Source organism: Struthio camelus, chromosome 17 (genome assembly GCF_040807025.1).
Source record: "Struthio camelus isolate bStrCam1 chromosome 17, bStrCam1.hap1, whole genome shotgun sequence".
Classification (NCBI taxonomy): Eukaryota; Metazoa; Chordata; class Aves; order Struthioniformes; family Struthionidae; genus Struthio; species Struthio camelus.
The window spans coordinates 8,038,952-8,059,098 of record NC_090958.1 but is presented as its reverse complement, the minus strand read 5'-3'; the positions used below and the strand labels follow the sequence as shown (position 1 = coordinate 8,059,098).

The following is a 20,147-nucleotide window of genomic DNA, read 5'->3' as shown; positions in this document are numbered from 1 at the left end:
CCCTCGGAGCGCCTCCGCTCCGGCCCCACCTCGGGGGGCAGGTCACCGCCGCGGCGCCGTCCCCACCAGCGCCCCGGGGAGGACGGTGCCTCGCGGCCCAAAGCGAGCAGCCGGGCAGCGGCTCCCCCTTTCCCCCCCGGCTAGAAAAGACCAACCAGCTCATCCAAGTGACAATATAGTTTTGTTTATTTTCCTTGAACGCACTGCTGGTTAAAACTGCCAGACAGTAGGTTTCCCAACGTTCCCTCAACCAAACATCCCGGGGGGAAATTAAAAAATAAAACAGCTACTGTGTACCAAAAATAAAATAACCCACCCTCGTCTTTTTCCCCCCCCTCCCCAAACAAGTCTTCGCAAAGCCAATGCGATCAGAAAGACACATCTGCGCTTTTCACCCCGGGGCCCAAGCTCGATGCAAAACAAAACTAACAAAAAAAATGTCACTGCAAGTTGTTATAACACAAAGCAATGGACAGTTTTTTAAAAAAAAAATAAATCCTCCTCCAAAACCCGGCGTGCTGGAGACGAGCACGGACGGAGCGCTCTCCCCGCCGGAGCATCCCACGGCGCGCGACCCGGGAACGGCTCCGGGGCGAGACCTCGTCCGGCCGGCCCGGCGCTCGAACCGCTTCCAGCCGTGCTTTGCCCCTTGCCCGGAGATCTCCGTCACGCGGCCTCTTCAGCAGAGACCTTTGGTGTTTGCAAAAAGATGATTCAACATTTTCTAATCAGCCAGCACTGTGTCCAGGAGGGAGGAAAGCACTTTTTTTTCCCTCCCCCTCCTCAATAAAGCACTTTTTGGGAAAAAAAAAAATCAAAACCTATCGATAACCTGCAATAACGTCCGACCGCTCAGCCTGGGGACAGCGCTGCCTCACCCCTCCCCCTCCCACATCTTCCCCCCAAACTCCAAAAATAGTATTTAATATACAGCAATAAACTCTGAGCAAGCCAGAGTCCCGGAAGACATGGACCTGCTTTCGCCCCCCCATCCAGCCCGGCACCGCTTCAGCGTGGTCGCGCCCGCGGGACCGGGCCGAAACGCGGGTGCTCCAGCCCCGCCGGAGCGGCGCGCCGAGCAGGGACGCGGCGCGGAGGCCTCTCCCGTGCGCTCCCGGCTCCGGCCCGGCGCCGCGTTTGTGCCTTCGAGGGCGCTTGTCGGAGCCCGTTCGGGACTAGCCGGTGAGGACAGGCTGGTGGAACCAGGCTGACGTACAGAGCATCCTTGACTCGCCTTCGGCGTTTGTTGAGGAGAGGCAGAAGCAAGGAAGGTTCGTTAGCGCTGGCCCGGCTCCCGCTTCCGCTGCCTTCCGCGCAAGGATCTTCCCTCCCAGCCACGCGAGCGCTAGGAGCGGGCAGATCTCTCCCACGCTTGAGCAGCCTGAAACACTCGGTGCTTCTGCTCAAATCTGTCTGGCATCAAGGGCTGAGGCTGCCCTTGATGGTCCTCTCCTGCTGCTTTCCACCAAAGAAAGGCCCATCCAGCCCAGACTTCCACCATCAAGACACATCCCTGGCTGTCACTGTCCCATTTCAACTCAAGGGAAGGCTGAGGCACAAGGCACAGGTCGCCGCTCCCCATTTAGACCCTGCCAGAGCAGGGGATGCTCTTGCGCAGCGAGTCGGGGTGGCAGGACCTGTCGCCAGCCACGCTCTGCACGCAGAAGCTCCACACGCCACGTGGCTGCCCACAAGCCAGCCATGACTCACCCGGCTCTGAGGTGCACAGACAAGCAGGCACCAGGCGGCCTGGAAGGCCTCCATCCTGCCTGCAGGGGATCCGGGGACACCGGACCTGAAGGAGCTCTTCCAGTTCTTCTGCCTCACTACTGTTTCCCCCACCCCTGCCATCAACCTCCAGGGCTGGAACCAAAGGAGCTTGCACGCAGTTCTGTGCTTCAACTGGGACCTCCAGAGCAGGCATCAAGGGACAGCGAGATGGTCCCTGGCTGACCCCAGACAGAGAAGGCCTGTCCCTGGGAAAGGAGACCTCAAAAGCTCCTTAACGAAAGGAGCTTCTTCAGACGGACTTTTACTCAAAGCCCAACATAAAGGCACCAAAAAAAGAGACGGGAATTTATTTGGCTTTCTGCTCATTGCCACCTGGGATTCCCAAAAGGGTCAGAGCTGCTGTTCCAGTCTCACGCACAGCAGGGAAATGGAAGGCCCGGCTTAAAGGTACGAAAGTTGAGGACACAAACCATAAGAGACGACTGCCAGCTGGGCCCCTGCATCCCTGGGACAGCGGGGAGGGCCTGAAGGGGGAGGAATGAAAAATCGGCATTGCAACCACGGCACCGAGGCTAGAGCCAGGCCCAGAACATCACCTACAGCAAGGAGCTGCATTAAAATTGCCTTATCTGCCCCTATTTATGCAACTACTTCAAGAGTCAAGCTCGGGCCTGTCCTGATCCAGCTCCCCACGCCGCTGCACAGGGACATGCACCTCAGCTGCCTGCTGCTGCAGTCGGGAAGCAGCAAAGCACCAACCCGGTTGCAGTTAGACACCCTCTTGGACACTCCCATGGTGGAAAGGTACAGCCGGCTCATTTCTCTCTCCCAAATCAGGGTCAGGTAGAGCATAACACCCACCTGACCGGCACGCAGGTGCCAGAGATGACAAGGACGAGCCAACCGAGCACATATACCATTCCCAAGGAGGTGCCAACTGGTTATCTCTGCTGTCCTCCTGTGCTCCCATACTGCTTCATTTGATGGCTCTTTCTGAATCACACCTGACAGGGAGATGGACCAAAGAAAGCTGCTCCCACCACTGCAACAGAGTCCGGAAACCTCACAATTGCCCGAAGAGCTAACGCCAGCTTTGCACTAGTGACAAAAATAGATAAACCAGAGCCAAAACAAGACAAATTCATTTGAATTGACCAACTCAAACACAACAGTTCAAACCTTGCACAGCTTTGCCTTCGGGTGTCCCAGGACACAAAACGGGCATCCTGACTGCCAGGAGAGGCAGGGATAAGCTGTCCTAGAAGACCTGTCTCCGACTTGCACAGGCACCTTTTCCCATGCTATGCAGGGTGCAGAGATCACTCGGTGAGCCACAAGAAAGCGAGCGAGTCTCTGCTTCAAGGATGCTCAAAGCAAACACAACCTAGAAGGCCTGGAGGAGAACAGCTCCTTACAGAGAAGCCTGCTTTCAAGCCCAGGTTCTTTGCCTAACAAATCAGGGCAGTTCAGATCTTAATCAGTTTGGAGAAGCACAAACATCTCTGTGATCCAGTTGGGGCAATGCAACAAACGCCAAGGAGTCTTTTGAGGCACCGCCACCAAATAAACAGAGTTTGTGTTAAAGAGTTCTCAGAGTACTAGGATTTTAACAGGAGCTAGAAAATGAAGCAGACAACTTCAAGCTTACTGCCTTTTCATCCTAAGGTTTGCTCTTAAGATCTGCTCTCCTCTAAAGCCTGCCTTCTCCTCCCAGTACGGTCAGGCACCATCTTGTTTCTCCTAAACTGTGGCTGTTACTGCAGCCACGCTTCTTCCACTTGTGCAATGAATAAGTTAAGATCCTACTGCTTGCTTTTTAGCTCACAGACAGATTTAGGGTCGCCCAAAACAGCAACGTATGCAAACAGAAAACTGAGGTTCAGCACCACTGCTGCAGGGACCAGTGCTGTGACAGCTCCCCGAGCGCCTGCCCTGCAGCCCGCAGGCCAACATCTCACACCTCGAGGGTTAGAAGGAAGCAATGGCTTCAGCTGCTTGACCCAGCAGAGCAGACAGCCTTCTCCTCAAATTCTGCTGACCCTTCTCAGCTTGAGAAAAGGCTAAGAACTGAGCCACTGCAGGGGATCAAACCCAAGAACCACTGCAAGGAAAATTCAGGTCCAAGGAGGAGCAGCAGAAGCAAGGAGGACACTGCTCAGTGCCGCTGTGCCAGGTGAAGAGAGTATTTACAAGAAGGTAACATGAGGTAAAGCGAGTTCTGCACCTGGGCCCTGAGCTCATCAGGATTGAAGCTGAGCCAGCCAGTCAGAGCGAGGAGCACCCCCGCTAACCAGGCCAGCTGCCTTTCGTGCCTGGAGAGCATCCCTTCCTCCTGCCAGCTGGAAGCGCTCCACCCGGCAGAGGCCAAGGCCACAGGAGAGCAGGGCAGCTCCTGGGGCTTGCAGGTCGAGATCGGCAGGCGCAGCGAGGGCTTTTGTTCTGCTGCTCAGCCTCTGTTGGCAGGCACAGGCTCTGCATGTGGAAACAGAAGCCTCTTGCAGAACATCCCTGGGGGACAGCGGGTGACCTGGCTCACCAGCCTGTCACCAGGCAACCAGGGAAACCAATGGGCCTCGTCTCAACTATCCTCTTCTTTTCCAGGTCTCTGGAGGGCAACAAACCACCTTGGTCTCTAGTACTGAAATGTTGGATATCCGCCCCTTCACCCAGCGCCTTGATATGCAAAAGCCTATGCTAACCGAAGACACTAGCCACCTCCACTGCGTTTCCCACTGCTGCAGGCAGGCTTGGTCTGTACGACAGGGGCTGAGCGCTCGCAAGGAGCTTTCGCGGGGTTGCTCCGCTCTGTCCTACAGCACAGGGCAGTTGCAGTCATGGAGGGACCAAATCATGAGAAAGCTTGAGGAACAAGACCAGAACCTCCTTTCTAGGTCATCTGGCTCTCAGCTTCTTCCAAAGGAGAGGTCATTTGCTAGAAAGGGCAAGACAAGCAACTGGACTTAAAAATGAACCTTTGAAAAGAAAAAAGTTAAAGGGAACAAAAGCCGTAATCAACAGAGAAAACAAGTGCATCCTGAACAGACGCTAACAGAACACCAGCCTCACGCAGGCTACAGCAGAGTCCCTCTGCAATGGCTCAACCGTTAACAATTGTCAGACTAGGAAAGTCTCTCCCAACTGGTGCAGCAAATCAGGCCAGATAAATCCCTCTGCTCCTGGCGCAGCTTGTGCTCTTCGGAGGGGAACTTCTCCGCAGAGGCTGAGCGGCAAGTTGGAGTCGTGGTATCTTTATGCAGGCGAGTACCATACATCATGTTGCACGCGCTCAGGGAGATGCTGAAGAGCCAACCTCTGTCCTCCACAGTCGTTAGTCACTCAACGGCACCACAACATTTCCACGCTCCTGGACAAGATGTGCTCCCAGGCCTGGTTGTAAGGGCTGTTTCCCTGCTTAGGGACATTACTCCACCCAGCAAAGGCAGAGGTCTTGCAGCACATGGCTTTCTCTCGGTGTGGGACATGGCCCGGGACTGCCAGCATCAGCTTCCAACAGCCCAATACAAGGACAGCCAGGACTCAGTTTACTCTTCAGTGCCCCAGGGAGGACTGGAGGCTGCACGTGGTGCAAAGGGGAAGGCGAGGGCCTCACTGCTTGCTGGCAGGGGGAAGGTAAGCTCCCTCTTACCCCGACCTGCTATTCATTTCAAGTGAATCACTTTTTTTTTTTCCTTCCTTAAATTATGAACAACATGGAGAAATTGAAAGCAACCGTGTTTGGTCCAACTCCTTCCCTCCCAGCCCCGTTGCTGACGCTCAGTGGGGCTTGCTCTCACAACCGGCAGAGGCAGAAGAGGGTAGGAATGAAGACACCAAAGGCCACCAATATAGGGAACATGAGGCTGCTGTTGTCTGAGGCATAGGGGTTTGGTGTGCGTGGGCCTGACTGAACCCGGTTCTTATTTGCCTGTTTTTTAACACTGGAGCCGTCATCATATTCATCCTCATCTTCTTCTTCCTCCTTTTTCTCCAGACCAGGGTGCGGCTGCAGCTTTGGAACATCTGTCGCACAAGACAGAAGGTTGCAAGGAGGCAGAACATAACCGGGAAACGACCCGAGTCCCTCCCTTCCCCTCTCCCCAACCCACTGGGCACACCAGGACCGCTTTGACAGCGCACCTAGAAAATCCCAGGAAATAGGAGCACCCTCCCTCACAGAGGCTCAAGCCACTTTCCTCCATGATGCAGGAGCACATGAAGACCTAGTCTGCAAAGAGACAAGGACATCCCTGCCCTCTGCCCCATCCACCTCTCACACAGGAGAGGTTACAGCACAAAAGGCCACCTGCAGCATATACAAACATCTCAAGTGCTCAGGGAGATCTAGTCAAGAGCACGAACAGCCCTTCCCACAGATGCTCCTGTCTCACACTGCACCCCTCAATCCCAGATCCATCAGTGACACGCTGCAGCCTCACCCAAACCCAGGCCTGGAGCCTGAAGCACAGGTCCCCGCACAGCAAGGTACCACCCTTCACCAGGTCATGGGCCAGATCTTCAGCAATACGTGACGACCTCTGACCACTGGAAAAGCAAACTGACCCTTTGGTCAGGGAGGGGCCCTAAACCTCCCCGGTTCTGGAGTTGGAGAGGCTTCAACTCCAGCAGAGATTTGCACAGAGGGTGATGGGAGAGCAAGGACTGCCACAGAGCACATCCGTGGCTATTCACAGGAACAGACGTCAGGGGACGGAAAAGAGAACCCACTGCCTTGTCCTCAGAGCTAAGGAGGACAGACAAAGCTCCAGGTAAGAAACATCACACTACTAGCTAAAAGATCTCCATAAACTGCTTGTCCGCAGGGCTGCTGCCAACATCCATTAGCCAGAGGGAATTCACCTGTAGCTATATGTAGCTAAGGCTGATCAGGCATATTCCCTTCTCCTCTACCCCATATGCAGGAAGACATGAATCAAATCCACGCTTATTCCAAAATGAGGCAGCTCTGCACACTGAGAGGACTGGGAAGGCACTACACACCTATCACAGTCTGCAACTGCTTCCTGTGGGGACTTGCCAAGAGAGAACAGTTTTGGCAGAGGTGGGTCAGCAAGAACTATGATCTCATGGTCTGAGAAGCAACAGGCTGCTCTCCAAGGGGAAAGAGCCATCTGGCTCAACAACCATGCTCACCTTCCACTGTTCCTTGCAGGATGTATAGGGCACAGATTTTCGGATTGTCATAGTAGCCCTAGAGAAAGCGAAAAAGGGGGTCAGCGCTGCAGCGGGAGGTAACAAAATTCTCCCCACCTACCATCATCTCTCCTCCCACTGGGCACAGCTGCATCTCACAGCTGGAGGGGAAGGGGAGAAAGAAATCAGGGCTCTGTCCAGCAAGGGCTTGTTACCTTTACAAACTCGATGTGGAGCTTCCCCGTGAATGTGGAAACCTCTCCCTGGACACTCAGCTTCCCCTTTTTGATGCTCATGGGAATGATCTCATCATGAGCCGTGCTGTGTCCAACTCTGTCAAAAATGTCCAAGTCCTTCACCACTACGTGGCCATTCAAGCGCACGTCAAATACCTTCAGGGTAGAAGAAACGACAGAGCGTCAGAATGGATTCAGGTACACGACTGCTGAAAGGGAAACAGAACAGGAAAGGTCCGTACTTGTTAGGCACCCAGGAGGCAAAGGTATTACATGTCCCACCGCACATCCTCCACTCCCTTGAGAAGGATTCGGAGGCCGAGAGCAGCCAGTTAAAGACACTAAAGCATTAACGCTGCTTTCAAACACCCTGAAATCTACCTCCTACTTTTAATATAATCCCCGCTTCTGCTGTTCAGGGCTGAGGACAGCAGGGTTTTATTCTGGCTTATTCATACTTTCCTTTCACAACTTTCTACCTACTGGCTGAGTACCCGCTCCCACCACCCCAGGGTGGCTGTGGCACACCTCGCCTGAGGGAGTTAGGCCATATACAACGAGCAGCCTGCAACAGAGCAGAGAACAGGAAACAACCTGGCGACGAAGCCACTGGCAGGATATAGGGTTTGAAGGAAGTAAAAGGCTGAGCTGCTAACCACATCTGTGAATTCTGAGTGAAAGTCCTCCTCAGGGCTGCAGTGACTCAGGCTGTGCTCAGCACCTGGGGAATCCCAGCAGAACCACATGAAGGAAGAGGAGCCAAAGGTGCCTCATCCCTTCAGTTTAATCCAAGACTGCTTTTTGCAACCATTGGGTGAGCCGGCCCCACCAGTTCTGCTCCCTGAAATACTTCTCTGGCAGAAGGCAGCATAGCGCTTAAGGAACAGGGCTCTACGGAAGCTCACTGAGTGGGGAGAAAGCCAGGTTAAGACACACACCATTTCTCTCTGCATTTATCACAGGGCTTTGAGTTCTTTGTGCTTCTCTTTCCACCTCTGTACAGGAGGGATTTCAAAGGTGGGCAAGGATCATTTATCTCCAAAGGGTCCTAATGAAGGTTGAATTTAGCTCTGTGCTTTCAGAGCCAGTTTGAACCAGCACAGAGCTTTATTACTTTTTTTGTTTTGTTTTGAGGAAGTTGTTTAACCTAGATCACTTCCCCGATTCCAACTGTGCCGCACTTCCTCCAACACAGGGATGCAGCAAGGGCAGGAACGAGCAGAGAGGAAAAAATGCAAAACCACTTCTTCTCAAAGACAGCACAGCTTAAAGAGATCATAAGACTCTGGTGTTGATCATAGTTAGTTGCATGTGTTTGCTTGATAGCACTCCTTTGTAGCGCAATTTTCCAGGCCAAACGCATATCTGGAACGTGGAAGAGAACTCTGTTGCAGAGCACCCGCCTGAGAGAGCTCTAGCGATGAGGTTAATCTTTGGTACCTTACTTCACCCCTTTCTCCAGGGCACAGGACAAACCACAGCATGCAAGGCAGCAGAAGCAACCTGGACATGCTCAGTCCTAGCCAGGAACTTGCATTAGAGAGAAAGGCAGGTCTCCGTGGCATGGAGCTGCTGCTTACCTTCTGCTGAGACTGTGCAAAATAGACCTCGGCAAACTTCAGAACCAACACATAGTCACCCTCCTCTTTGATGGGAACTTCGTAGCCAAAGGTCTCCTCGTTGTAGCGCTCAGTCTGGTACAGAATCTGGTCTTCCACGTTGGACCGCAAGATCGGCAGCTTCATGCCGTAGTCAGAAGCTGAGTTTCAACCACAAAACAGCGAGAGGAAGGGTTAATTTCTGAGGCACACAGAAGAGACATTTTCTGTATTCTTAAGCGCTTAACTCCCTAGGTGGCCATAGCACTTGCTGCCCTAGTCAGACCCGTCCCCCCTCCTCGCTCTGACCAGGAGGAGGCACAGAGGTAGCCGAAACCCCAGCACCTGGGTCCCAGGGAGAAACATGTCCGGGCCTGCTGCAGTCTGAGAGACAGTAAACCCACTCACACCATTTCAAAAGGAAGATCTTGTTTCACAGACAGGGCACAGAGCCAAAGGACTCGGCCATAAAATCCTGCTTCGAAGAGGAAAAGCACCTAGAATACTTTTACAATATTTTCACGTTACCAACTCTGCAGTACACAAACAAAACATGGTAAGTTTAGGACTGGCTCATCTCATCTATGCAAGAAATTTGGATTAGAAGTCAATGACATCAGGCTTTAGACACTCACCCTCTCCAAGCAAAAACCTGGGGGTTGGCAGAAGGGCAAAAAGCATTAGATAGATCTTACAAGACCCTATCTTCTCGTCACAGCCACAGGATACCCATCAGCTTGAAGACAGGGAGAAGGAAGCAAGAAGGATACACACACAAGGGCTTCAAGAGCACCAGTAGCCCCACCAGCTGCAGTTTCACAGCCCAAATGTCACAGCCACCCAGCTGAAAAGGGCACTTCTGAGCAGCCCACAAAGAAGGACCCAAGAAACATTCCCAAACGGGCCAACACCTGAGAAAACAAATTATAAAGTTTGCTTCTCCTAGTTCAGAGCTAAAATAGTGAGCGACAGCAGCTCTCAAGACACCTTAACCTGAATCAGTATTTTGTGTCGTGGCAGGGCGACTGTACAAACGCAAACCAACGCATGCCTCAGGAGCTCAGCATCGAGCGATGCCCCACCAGAGCGGGAAGACTCCAGGCAGCGTCTGCGCACCGGCACTTCAGTCAGCAGAAGTTGATCCAAACTTTAAGTTCTCTGCTGACACTTGCCATTTCCACTCCCATTTCCATGGGAACAGACACTGCATTGGCCAAGACAAAGCAAGCAAGAGCTACTACCCCGGTGCATATTGCCAAAGAGAGAGCCAATGCAAACGAGCAAGAGGAAACGAATGCCAGTTCTTAGTCTCCTGTTACACACACAGCTACTCGGGCAATCTTACACCCGGCTTCTCTTCACCAGTCTAACCAGGGCGCAAAGGCTGCAGAGCCTAATCACCACAAATACAGAGGGCGAAAAGTTTAACCCGTCCTCCCACCCTAAAAAGATATTTCTGGCCAGATACAGATTACAGCGAGAGCAAACTAAGGGCTCCACAAAAGTCAGCTCGTGTTTAGAGGAAAACCTGCCTATAAAGAAAGTCTATCAGTAGCCAAGACAGTGAGCAGACAGAAAATCTCGTTGCCTGCCTATCGCAGGCCTGTTGACATAGCTCAGGAAGCGAACTTGATTTCGCAGCACAGCGGCTGTGCTGAGAGGGAGCTCACCAAGACGCAAGCAGTACACATCTCAGCAGCAACTCAGATATTATGCTTGGCACCTGGCTGTTCTGTAATTGCCGTCGGTACGTTTTGTCCCTCGGGGCACAGCATCTGGGCTGCGGCTTGAAAAAAGTTTCAATTTGCCAGAGGCAATAGAGCCCAGAAGTGCCATCCCAGGCCTTTTCCTCCCTGTCAGCCACGTATTTCTGCTGTGGCCGTTACACGTCTATCTACACAGGGTGCAGCCGAGAGCAAACCAGGATGATGGTGCAATAAAAAGTCATCGAGGGAAAAGCAGCCGAGCGCTCCAAGGGGTAAAGTCTCCTCTGCTGGGCCTGGCACCATCGGTTGAAGCAGGGTTACCGTAACAGCCTGCTGTCCAGGAGGCACCACAAGCTTCCCCCGGAAGAGGAGCGCGTCCCAGGACCCTTGAAAAGGGCCCCTTTTCTCTCTCCTCAACCCCAAAGGGGTTCGCTCGAGGCCGTAAGGCCGCTCTCCTCCGGGCCGCAGACGCGAGAGCCCTGCGACGGGCCCTGCCGGCCGGCGGCTCATCCCGCGGGCCGGGCCGGGGGGTCCTGGAGGCCCGGCGCGGGCCCACGGGCGGGGGGGTCGGCCTGTCCCGCCACCTCGCTTCCCGGTGGCGCGGGGGCTCCCCGAGGCGCCGGCGAACCGGCCGAGCCCCCCGCCAGCAGGCCCCGGCGAGGCCGGCGCAGCCCCGGAGGCGGCAGACCGAGCCGCACGAGACAGCGCCGGGGCGGGTTCCCCGTCAGCTCCCACCGCACCCCGCCGCCGCCGGGCTCCGAGGCCCGGCCGAGCCGCGACGGCCGCCTCCCGCCGGGCCGGGCCGGGGGCCGCGACGGCCCCGCGGCGGGGAGCCCCGGCCCGGGGACGCGGAGCGGCGGCAGGGCCCGGCCCGGCGGCAGCGCCGCCCCGTCCGCCCCGGTGCCGGTGCCAGTGCGCGGCCGCCGCCTCACCTCGGCCCACGCGGCCCTCGAGCGGGTCCTTGCGGAAGTGGATGCCGTTCACGTCCACATGGGCATCGCCGCCCGCGTTGACGGCCCAGACGACGCTGTCAGCCAGGCCGCCCGCCGCCGCGCCCCGCAGCAGGGCGGCCGCCGCCGCCGCCGCCAGCAGCAGCAGGAGGGGCGGCAGCGGCGGCGGCGCCCCCCGCGCCCCGGCGCCCACCATCTCGGGCTCCCGGCCCTGCGCCCGCCCGCCCCTTCCTGCCGCCGCCAGGGGGCAGCCTACCCCGCTGGGCGGGGGCGGTGCCAGCCCTCCCGCCCGGCCGCCGAGACAGGGCCCTTCACTACCTGCCCGCCTCCCATTGGGTAGCCGAGCGCCGCTCTCTGCATATTCATGAGGCGCCGGGCCAATGGGGAGAGCGGCAGCAGGCTTGGTTGAGCGGCGGGGGGGGCGGCCGCGCGGCGGCGGGAGGCGCGTACCACAGCACGGCGGGGGGGGGGGAAGGGAGACCGGCGGCCCTGAGCGGCAGCCGCTCCCCCCGCGGGCCCCCCAGGCCGTCGCCGCCGCTCGGGGAGGGGAGCGAGGACCGAGTCGGCCCCGCAGGACGCGGCGGCGGGAGACGCGGCTTCCCGGCGGCGGCAGAGCGAGGGGCGCGGAAGCCCCGGCGAACTCCCCTCAACGCCGGCGCCCGCGGGGAGGGGAGGTGCCTCCGCCAATCAGCGAGCTCCAGCGCGGCCGCCGCGCAAAGCACTGTGGGACGGCGGCGGGAAGCGGGGAGGCCGGCGGGTTGCCGGGGCAACGGGCGGCGCGGGGCGGCGGTGGGGGGGAGGTGTCGGTGCCGTCCCGGTCCCGCGTGGGGACACGGTCACGGCCCGTGGCCGGGCGGGGAGCAGCCGCGGGAGGGCGAGAAGACCCGCCCGGTCTGGCCGTGCTGCGAGCAGGGCGGGCTCGGGCCGCTTCTGGGCTCCTTGCCCGCCAGGCTACGAGGAGAAGCGCCCCGTGGCCCGCGTCCGCCCCGGAGACACCCGCCCGGGGAGCGGCCGGCGGCGGTGGGCCTCGGCGCGCCGGGGAGCCGAACGGCTGGTGAAGGAGCGGGGAAGTGAGCTGTTGGCCAAGCGGTTAACGACATGGCCAGGGATTTTGCTGTCCGTGCTGCGTTCTCCAGCGCTTTCCCGGTGGCGGGGCCTCTGGGGGGGCTGGAGCGACTCATCACCGATGGAGATGGGTGAAACGAATTCCTCGCGCAGCGGGCCGGCGCGGGAGCGAATAAAGTAGCGTTCGCCTCGTGTCTGCCCTTTCCTCCGCTTTAAGCATTCCTCGAAGCTTCAGGCACCGGCGAAGCCTGCATCCACGTTTCTGTCACTACATGCGTTAGCAATCCCTGCTCCTAAGTTGCAAGGACGTTTTTTTCATTAATTTGAGTCTTTGCCTTGCGCTCACCTGCTTCTTTGTCCCCAGGGAGAGAAGATGCTTGGGTGCTGTGGCAGGGACAGCCAGCTGCCTAGATCAATTAGGACTAATCAGGACCAGCAGGAGAAACGTCTTGGGCTAAAGCTCTGAAGGAGCCTGGGGGGCTTCGGTGACCCTCGGGGCGTTTTCCTGCTGCTCTGCCCAGGTCAGAGCGGGCCCCAGGGCCGGCCCGTGCTGCTGTCGTGCTGCCGCCTTGGCTCACGGTGTAGCCTCGGCCCACGCCGGGGCAGCGCTGCTGGGTGCCCGCACCGGCGCTGCTGCCGGGAAGGGGATCCCAAAACCGCGAGAGGCAGAGATGCAGCGGACGGCTCAGGAAGCCGCACGAGCGGGCACAGAAGTCGGTGGCAGGTGCACACGCTCCGCACCGCTCCGGATTAAGCCACCCCGTGGCTGTTTCCTGGTGCATCGTTGCAGCGTAGCATCCCCTAAAACATCCGACTGAATCCAGTCTGGTCTCCAACACCCCTGCGGCATTTGTCAGCCTTCAGGTATCTCCCCCAAATTCAGGTAGCAAAGGAGCGAAAGCAGCCGCGGCCACAGCAGTGCTGCCCAGTTGGCAAGGCTGAGGGAGGCCTGGTTAGAGCTCATTTATACTGATTACAGCCGATCCTCCCTAATCTCTCGCTATTTCTCAGCTTAAGCTGTGATGTGCTTGGGTCAGGAGTGTGACCCCAGTGCTCAGAAGCGTTGCGCGTTGCCGAGTCGCTGCCGTGAGCCAGCGTTTCGGGAAGGGAAGTGGGAAACGGGACGGTGCCGGTCGGGCCGGGAGGAGGCTGCGAGCAGAGCGGTCGGTGGGTTCAGCCCCCGGACGCCCGGCCCCCGCGGAGGCTGCAAAGCCCCCGTCGTTCTGCGCCAGGGGCTTCAGGTCGTCTCCGGTGCTGCCGGGACAGGAAAGGCGCGAGGGCGGGAGGGATTTGCCCTGCGTCCCTTCAGCACCCCCTCCTGCTGTCGAGGGGTCCTGGGGGCCCTGCGTGACTCGCCGTGAAATGGCAGCGACTCCCCGTTAACCCCCTGCTCCCCTCCGCCCCAGGAGCGGGTGTTTTTAGCTGGCACGCCGCTGAGCGCTGCGATACTCCTCTCTCTCCAGCCAGGGCATCTTCGAAGAACTAGCCTGGCTGATTATTTTCCAATAATTAGCAGGCCAGCATGAAGGAAGAGGGATTAACTGAGCAGCGGTGAGCGCGAAGGGATAGAGGCGCTGCGAGAGGAGCGCTCAGCCCCGGCGCGCGGTCTCGCCGCGGCCGCTGCGGGAGGAAGGCACCGGCCTCGTCGGCCCGAGCCGCGACGCCCCGCGTCGCTCCCTGCAGCCGCTGCTGGCCCAGAGCTCAGCTTGTCCCCAGGTGTCACAGGCTCCGTATCCTGTTACTAATCCCCTGGGCCACCCAGTCCTTTGGTTCAGGCCGGGTCTATAACCAGCAAGGGAAAGGCTCAGCGTCGTCTTCGAACCCCCCGATCTCTCCCCGGCCCCGGCAGCTGCGCTGCAGTGACTTCCGCTCGGGGCTCAGCGCTGCCTGGCCTGCAACCCCGATCGTCCCTGGGTGGTGCGGGGCACGGCGTTTTGGGACTCAGCCCTCGCCGGCAGGGAAAGGGGGTCGGGGTCAGGTTATCCGAAAAGAGCAGCGGCGAGGTGCGGAAGCAGCGCTCGGTGGCTGCGGCCGAGACGAGAGGCGGAAGGGGGCGTGGGCGCTCGGCCCCGCTGCGTGGACACCTCCGGGTCCTCGCGTGGAGGTGAGAGCAAAGGCGTCACCTCGGGAAGTCGATTATTAGACTGGAGCTTTCATCTCCGACCCTGCCTGCGCAAGAAAATAGCAAAACTCCCAGGGGTCATTTGGGTTTGCGTTGTGCAAATAAAGCCAGGCTCGCAGGAAGGAGCTGCTGCGGGAAGCAGGAAAAGCGACGCTTGGAGACCGGCCCGGCCTGACCTGTTCGCTGTATCGCGGCGCGACCCGGCGCCGAGGAGCTGCAGGTCACCTGGCAGCGGCCGCCGTCCCCTGCCCCGCTCCCCGGGCGGCTCTGCGCAGCCTCCAGAAACGGGCTCACTGGACTCCCTTCGGTTTATGGCCCCCGTTTCCTCGCCCCCATGCAGCTGCTGTGCAAGCAAACGTGCAGATCTGGAAATACCCCTTTTCCCAATTTCTGCGCTCACACTCACGTTTCTGAGGCGAGACCGGCTTCGTAGATGCACGCGCGGACTTTGCGTACGCCCTCTCGCAAGGAAACTTCTTTACTCCGCTGGCAGGTACCTACCCGCCTGCCCCACGTTTACGCGCATGCACCCGCCTGTGCAAACAGCGTCACACGCGGGCACAGGCGGAGAAACAGGTTTTTCCCTTGCTGGGATCGCAGTCCTTGCTGCAGCTCTGCCGGTTGGCACAGCAGAGGGGAAAATCCTCCTTCGGGCCGGGGGGTTGCGAGAGGGAGCGGGGCCGAGAGGGCAACGCGGCGGCAGCGGCGAGGGGAACAGCTCCGTTCGCGGGGGGTCCCAGCGCAACGGCAACGCGGAGCCGCCTCCGCGGGGGCAGAGGGCGCTGGCCGGTCCGCCGGGAAGGGACGGGAGCGGCGGGTCGGCGGCCCCTCGGGGACGGGGAGCGGGGAGCGAGCACCCGATGGGCAGGAGGCAGCAGCAGGGCCCGGCGGCTGCTGCCGCGGCCGCTCGGGCCGGCACGTACCGCGGCTGCGAGCGCGAGCAAGCCGGAGAGCCGGGCGCTGCCGCAACCCGACCGCGAGGCCCCGGGGCGCCCGGCCAGCCTGCCCGGCGCTGGCGGCGTCCCCGCTCAGGCCCTCAGCCCGGCCCCGGCTCTATGCCCTCTCCGTTGACGTGGGCCAAAAAGGGGGAGCTGGCTATTGCCGCCCGACGCCGTCCCCCAGCCCCGCAGCTCGTCCCCGCCGCCCCCCGCGAGGCGTCTCGGGCCCCTCGGCCACAGGGACAGCGGGAGGGAGGCAGCGCCCTGCCGCGGCCCGGCGACCGGCGGTGTCTCCCCTTCCCGGCTCGAGGATCCCCTCCGGAAGCGGTGCGGGCACCCGGCTGTGCATCCGCCACAGCCCTTCTGCCCCGGCCCAGCCACCGCCTCTCGCAGGGACCGCCAGGCTCCACACCATTTCAGCGTGCATATTTATCGCTTTCCCCCCACAAGACATGTATTTGAATTTACTCTTGGTAAACATAACCACAGGAGATGCGAATATGTGCCGGGGAAGCATAAATAACTCCACACAGATAGACGCACACACACAGACAGCAAACACAGACACGGTTCACCAAGGGAAACCAAGAAGTGCAGAGCACGCCCTGAGGCTGCCACCAGTCCCGATGGCTTTGCTCTCATCCACCAAGCCGAGAGGATCTCTCCTGCTCTTGCTTTGCAGCAGCTGGTGGGAGAATAAAAGCTGGGGAGGAGGAGTCTGAAGTTGCAAATATCCCATGAAAGCATCATGGCTAGTCCTGGCTCTGCAGTTTCCTGCGATCATGTTCTCCGAGGAATGGTTCCAGTTGTAGGAAGTTGCAAGTCTTTCACAGTGTGAAAGGGCGGAGGGGCATGGGGACCACCGTGAGGGAGGAGCAGCAGGTTGTCTCGCAAGGTCCCAAACGCAGCCAGCCGATAAACCTTCACATGGGAACATCGGGGCTAGATGCTCCATCTAGGTCCTCTTCTGCCCTCTCTAAGGTGCTGATTCTTCTTTAGCCGAGAATAATCTTCAACGGGACATCATGCGAACAAACTCTGCAAAGAACGTGAAAAGATAGGCTGAGGCAGAAGGCACCCATGGTCCCCAACCCAGCGCTCATTCCCTGGAGACAATGTGGAGCCAGGGGGAAACCGATAGCCCGCGCACGCTGCCAGCAGGGCTGCGCCACGCCGCAGCTGGCCCTGGAGAGTTCGTGCAAAATGGCCTTTAGTTATACGGTGATACGATCCCGCTAGCCAGGACCGTTCGTTCCCTGGGACTCCTCCCCAGCCAGCGTACAGCCTTGTTCGCACAAAAAGCTCCTTGGGAGATGCTACGGCAAGCGTTGCCTCCCTTCACTGCACCATAATTTCAGGGCACACCGATTTATAATTTTGGCGGCACAGTCTAACTTCCGAGTAAGCTCATCATTTCAAAGAGACACCAACTTGGGAAATCACGCGAGTTTTGGTGGGTGCTAGATTTTCTGCAGAGAAAAGTTCACTTGGATGGGCGCGGGTCTTGAAGAGACAGGTTAGCTGTAAGGATATATATCCTGGATCTATTTCTTCACCACCTTGCAGCTTGTGAAAGTCAATTACACTTGTTCAAATTGAGTGTAAATGCCATCAAATCTAAATACGTTTTCATTTTCCACTTAAATTGCCCAGGAATTAATAACTCTGCAAAGAGGAGGGCAGTGGAAATTACCCCCTTGACTTCTCCCTTTCCATTGATGGAGCTGTCCTCTGACAACTGAAGCAGTAATTCACAGAGAAAACGATACTGGGATAGCATTTCATGTATTTTAGCTGTCTAACGTAATTCAGCTGTGGGAAACAAGGAGAGCTAGCGTCAGGTAATCAGCCAGTGCATTAGAACAGCAGCAGCTACCAGAGGAGCCGCTGAGCAGATGCTTGTAGTTTTTCTCATTTCAAAGTCCTAGGAAGCTCAGTAATCCTGAGGGTTGAGACTCTTTGTCACGAAGGAGACCCAGGAATGCCTCTGAGCCAAAAAAACCCAGGTCCATTTTATTTTAATTCTATAGTTCCTATGCCTCACCCTTACTGCAAAGGGGACGCCTGGACTTGCACTAGGAAAACAGAAGCAGCCTGCCACACTCCCACACCTTCCGGCTCTTGGGTCTGGCCAGCCGTCTGATACCAACGCTTCCCTTGTCAGGAACCCTGAACTCTATTGTGAGCTCTGCTAACATTGCTCCCGCCATGGCTAATGGCTAGGAGAGTAGCTTAAACACTCGTAGCTTTTCCAGCTCCTTCTGGCATGGAAAATGTGAGAAGAAATTAATTTTCTGCAGGATTCAACATGACACTTCTAGATGAGCTATCTGCAGTGCCAGTGAGCAAGTTTGGCATGTGACTGTCTTCTGGCATAAAAATAGAGAAACAAATTCTCTATAAACCCAGATAAAAAAGTGACCCAGAGGAACTGATAGATGTAATGCATTCTCCAAACCAACCCAGCCTCCTCATAGCTCTTGCAATAGATTTAGTGGAAAGCAAAATGCCCCATAAAGAGAAGACTGGCACTGCATGTGCGCACCAAAAGCTGCTGCTGTGTGGCAGGGGATAGATAGATCTTATCACACTAGAGATAAGGAGACCTGATTGAAACCGAGATGCAGCAAGACAAGACCCACAAATGAACGCTTCAGATGAAGAATTTCCTACGTGAGCCAATGTTCTCCAGTTTCCTCAGCTGATGAGGAAAAAAATATGTCTTGCTTGTTCGTTTCCCCCTACCTCAGATATCTGGGCCCAGAACACGCAGATCTCTTCCACTTCAGCCTCTGAGCTGAAACTCTGACTCACACCAGAGCAGAGGGACAGGGAGCGTTCATCCCTTCTCACCTTCAAAATCAACACGCCCATCTCCGTTCAGATCCACGTCCCGGATGATCTCTTCGATGTCCCGATGGCCCACCTGCTGCCCTAGAAGCTTCTTCATGGCCTCTCTCAGCTCACTGGTGCTGATCTCCCCATCACCATTGGTGTCAAACTGCAAGCACATGAAAAAAAACAATAGGGGAAATAGGGTTAAGGGGAATGGAACTTGCTCTGGGTTGGATTCTGTATCATCCCGCTCTTAAGTGCCCTGTTTTCCCTGTATTCCTTCTGTGTCCCTCCTTTTCCTCCTTCAGGCCTCTTTTGGTCTGGATCCAGCCTATCTTTCCTCCTCAGAAACCTCTCATTTCCGCTGTGTCTGCACCAGCTTTCCTCTTCCTTGCCTTTCCCTATCTCAGTGACCTTCTCTGTTCCTGCCTTGTTTCATGCCTGGCTTGGCTTTTTCTCAGGCTTCCACTGGGCTGCTCTCTTCTTCCCGTCTTCTCTTCCCCTGTGGGTGTCCTCTCTTCCCTGTCTCTTGCTGACCTCTCTGAAGGGCCTGCGGCAGGGAGCACTCACCTCTCTGAAGGCATCGCGGAGCTCTTTTACACCAATCATGTCTGCGGTTTCTGCCAGAAGCTTTGGTCCCATCAGCTCAACAAAATCTTCAAAATCCACGTGGCCACCCACTTGGGAAAAGAGGGAAGATCGCGTGTAAGAACTCCGCACCTTAGCCAAGGCCAGCACGCAGGTTCGCACCTCTGCGCGCCCCTCGCGCCGGAGGCAGCCACACGCTGCCGGAGAGGGCCTGGCTCTCCAGGAGGCAAAGCAGAGCAGGTGCAGGATAGCGGCAGGAAAAGCAGAGGTAGTTTTACACTGTCTTTGCATTTGCTGAATTGTGGGCTCGGCAGAATGAGCCCAAGCTGTGCCATCCTAGGCTGCCAGGGACGGTCATGCCCTGCGGCATCGCGTACCAGGTATCAGAGGCCTGGCCCCAGAGCAACCCTCTGCTCTACCTGTGTCAAAGGGAGCTGAGGTTCCTGCGCGGCCGGGGGGGCCCTGCGGCACAGGTGGAGCCTTGCACTAATGTTTATCCAACTGTTTATTCATCATATTTATCCTTTTGCTGGTTTGTCCCCTATCTGCAAGTTACCAACGACACTCCAATTCCTAACTGCTTGTCTAATGATAGCCTGGGCACCAGGGTTATCAGCCGTTTTTACGTGTGACTGGTCATGTATGTCACATCTACTTCCCTTCCCTTGACCAGTAACTTGTCCTTTCTACATCAGCATATGTCAGAAATAATATGCAGTAAATATCCCTTTTCCCACCTGGCTGTGGGTAATATCCTGCCCTGCCACAGATAAGCAGTGTCAATAAACGCCGGTGAAATACAAGGGACCCAGACATAGTTACAGTGAACCACAGACACGTTTGCCATTTTTCCATTACCCCAGCAGAAGCTCCCGCCGGACACTGCCGGCACAGGCTCCCCGCTGCCCCTCTCCAGGCGCATGGCAGACACCCAGAGCAGGGTGCATGGCCCCTCTGTCACCCATACGGACCAAACCAGCTCCATCTTCCCCGGCTCTTTCCTCAGTCTGTCACCACTTGGATGCCAGCCTCAATAAGACAACACCCTCTGCCTGTGCATCCATGTCTTAACTGCCTACATCAAGGGCAGTTTTACACCTCACGGCACAAACGTGGGGGTAGCCCTTCTACACAGTGCTCCCACTGAGCACAGTCCACACACCCCTTCGTCCGATAAGCAGCAAACAAAAGCTGGGGACCACAAGGGCACAGGAGAGAAGATGGATA

At 57.2% G+C, this 20,147-nt stretch overlaps 2 protein-coding genes across 10 annotated transcripts in view; both read right to left on the bottom strand.

Annotated features, from left to right (window-relative positions):
* Positions 1 to 168: 168 nt before the first annotated feature.
* On the bottom strand, positions 169 to 11,600 carry MLEC (malectin). The gene is made up of 5 exons (XM_068911763.1): positions 11,355 to 11,600; positions 8,699 to 8,877; positions 7,098 to 7,274; positions 6,883 to 6,940; positions 169 to 5,751 (listed from the first exon to the last, which is right to left on the bottom strand). Exons 1-5 carry the CDS (start codon positions 11,566 to 11,568, stop codon positions 5,522 to 5,524), a joined length of 858 nt encoding a protein of 285 aa, XP_068767864.1. The 5' UTR covers positions 11,569 to 11,600; the 3' UTR covers positions 169 to 5,521.
* Positions 11,601 to 15,911: 4,311 nt separating this feature from the next.
* Positions 15,912 to 20,147, bottom strand: part of CABP1 (calcium binding protein 1) — a 56,772-nt gene continuing 52,536 nt past the window's right edge. For all 9 annotated transcript variants that reach the window (XM_068911029.1, XM_068911030.1, XM_068911033.1 and 6 more), the window contains 3 exons: positions 18,903 to 19,012; positions 18,351 to 18,498; positions 15,912 to 16,535 (listed from right to left, as the gene is read on the bottom strand). In XM_068911029.1, coding sequence (XP_068767130.1) covers positions 16,510 to 16,535; positions 18,351 to 18,498; positions 18,903 to 19,012 — 284 coding nt within the window. In that variant the 3' untranslated portion in view covers positions 15,912 to 16,509. The remainder of the gene's footprint in view (positions 16,536 to 18,350; positions 18,499 to 18,902; positions 19,013 to 20,147) is intronic.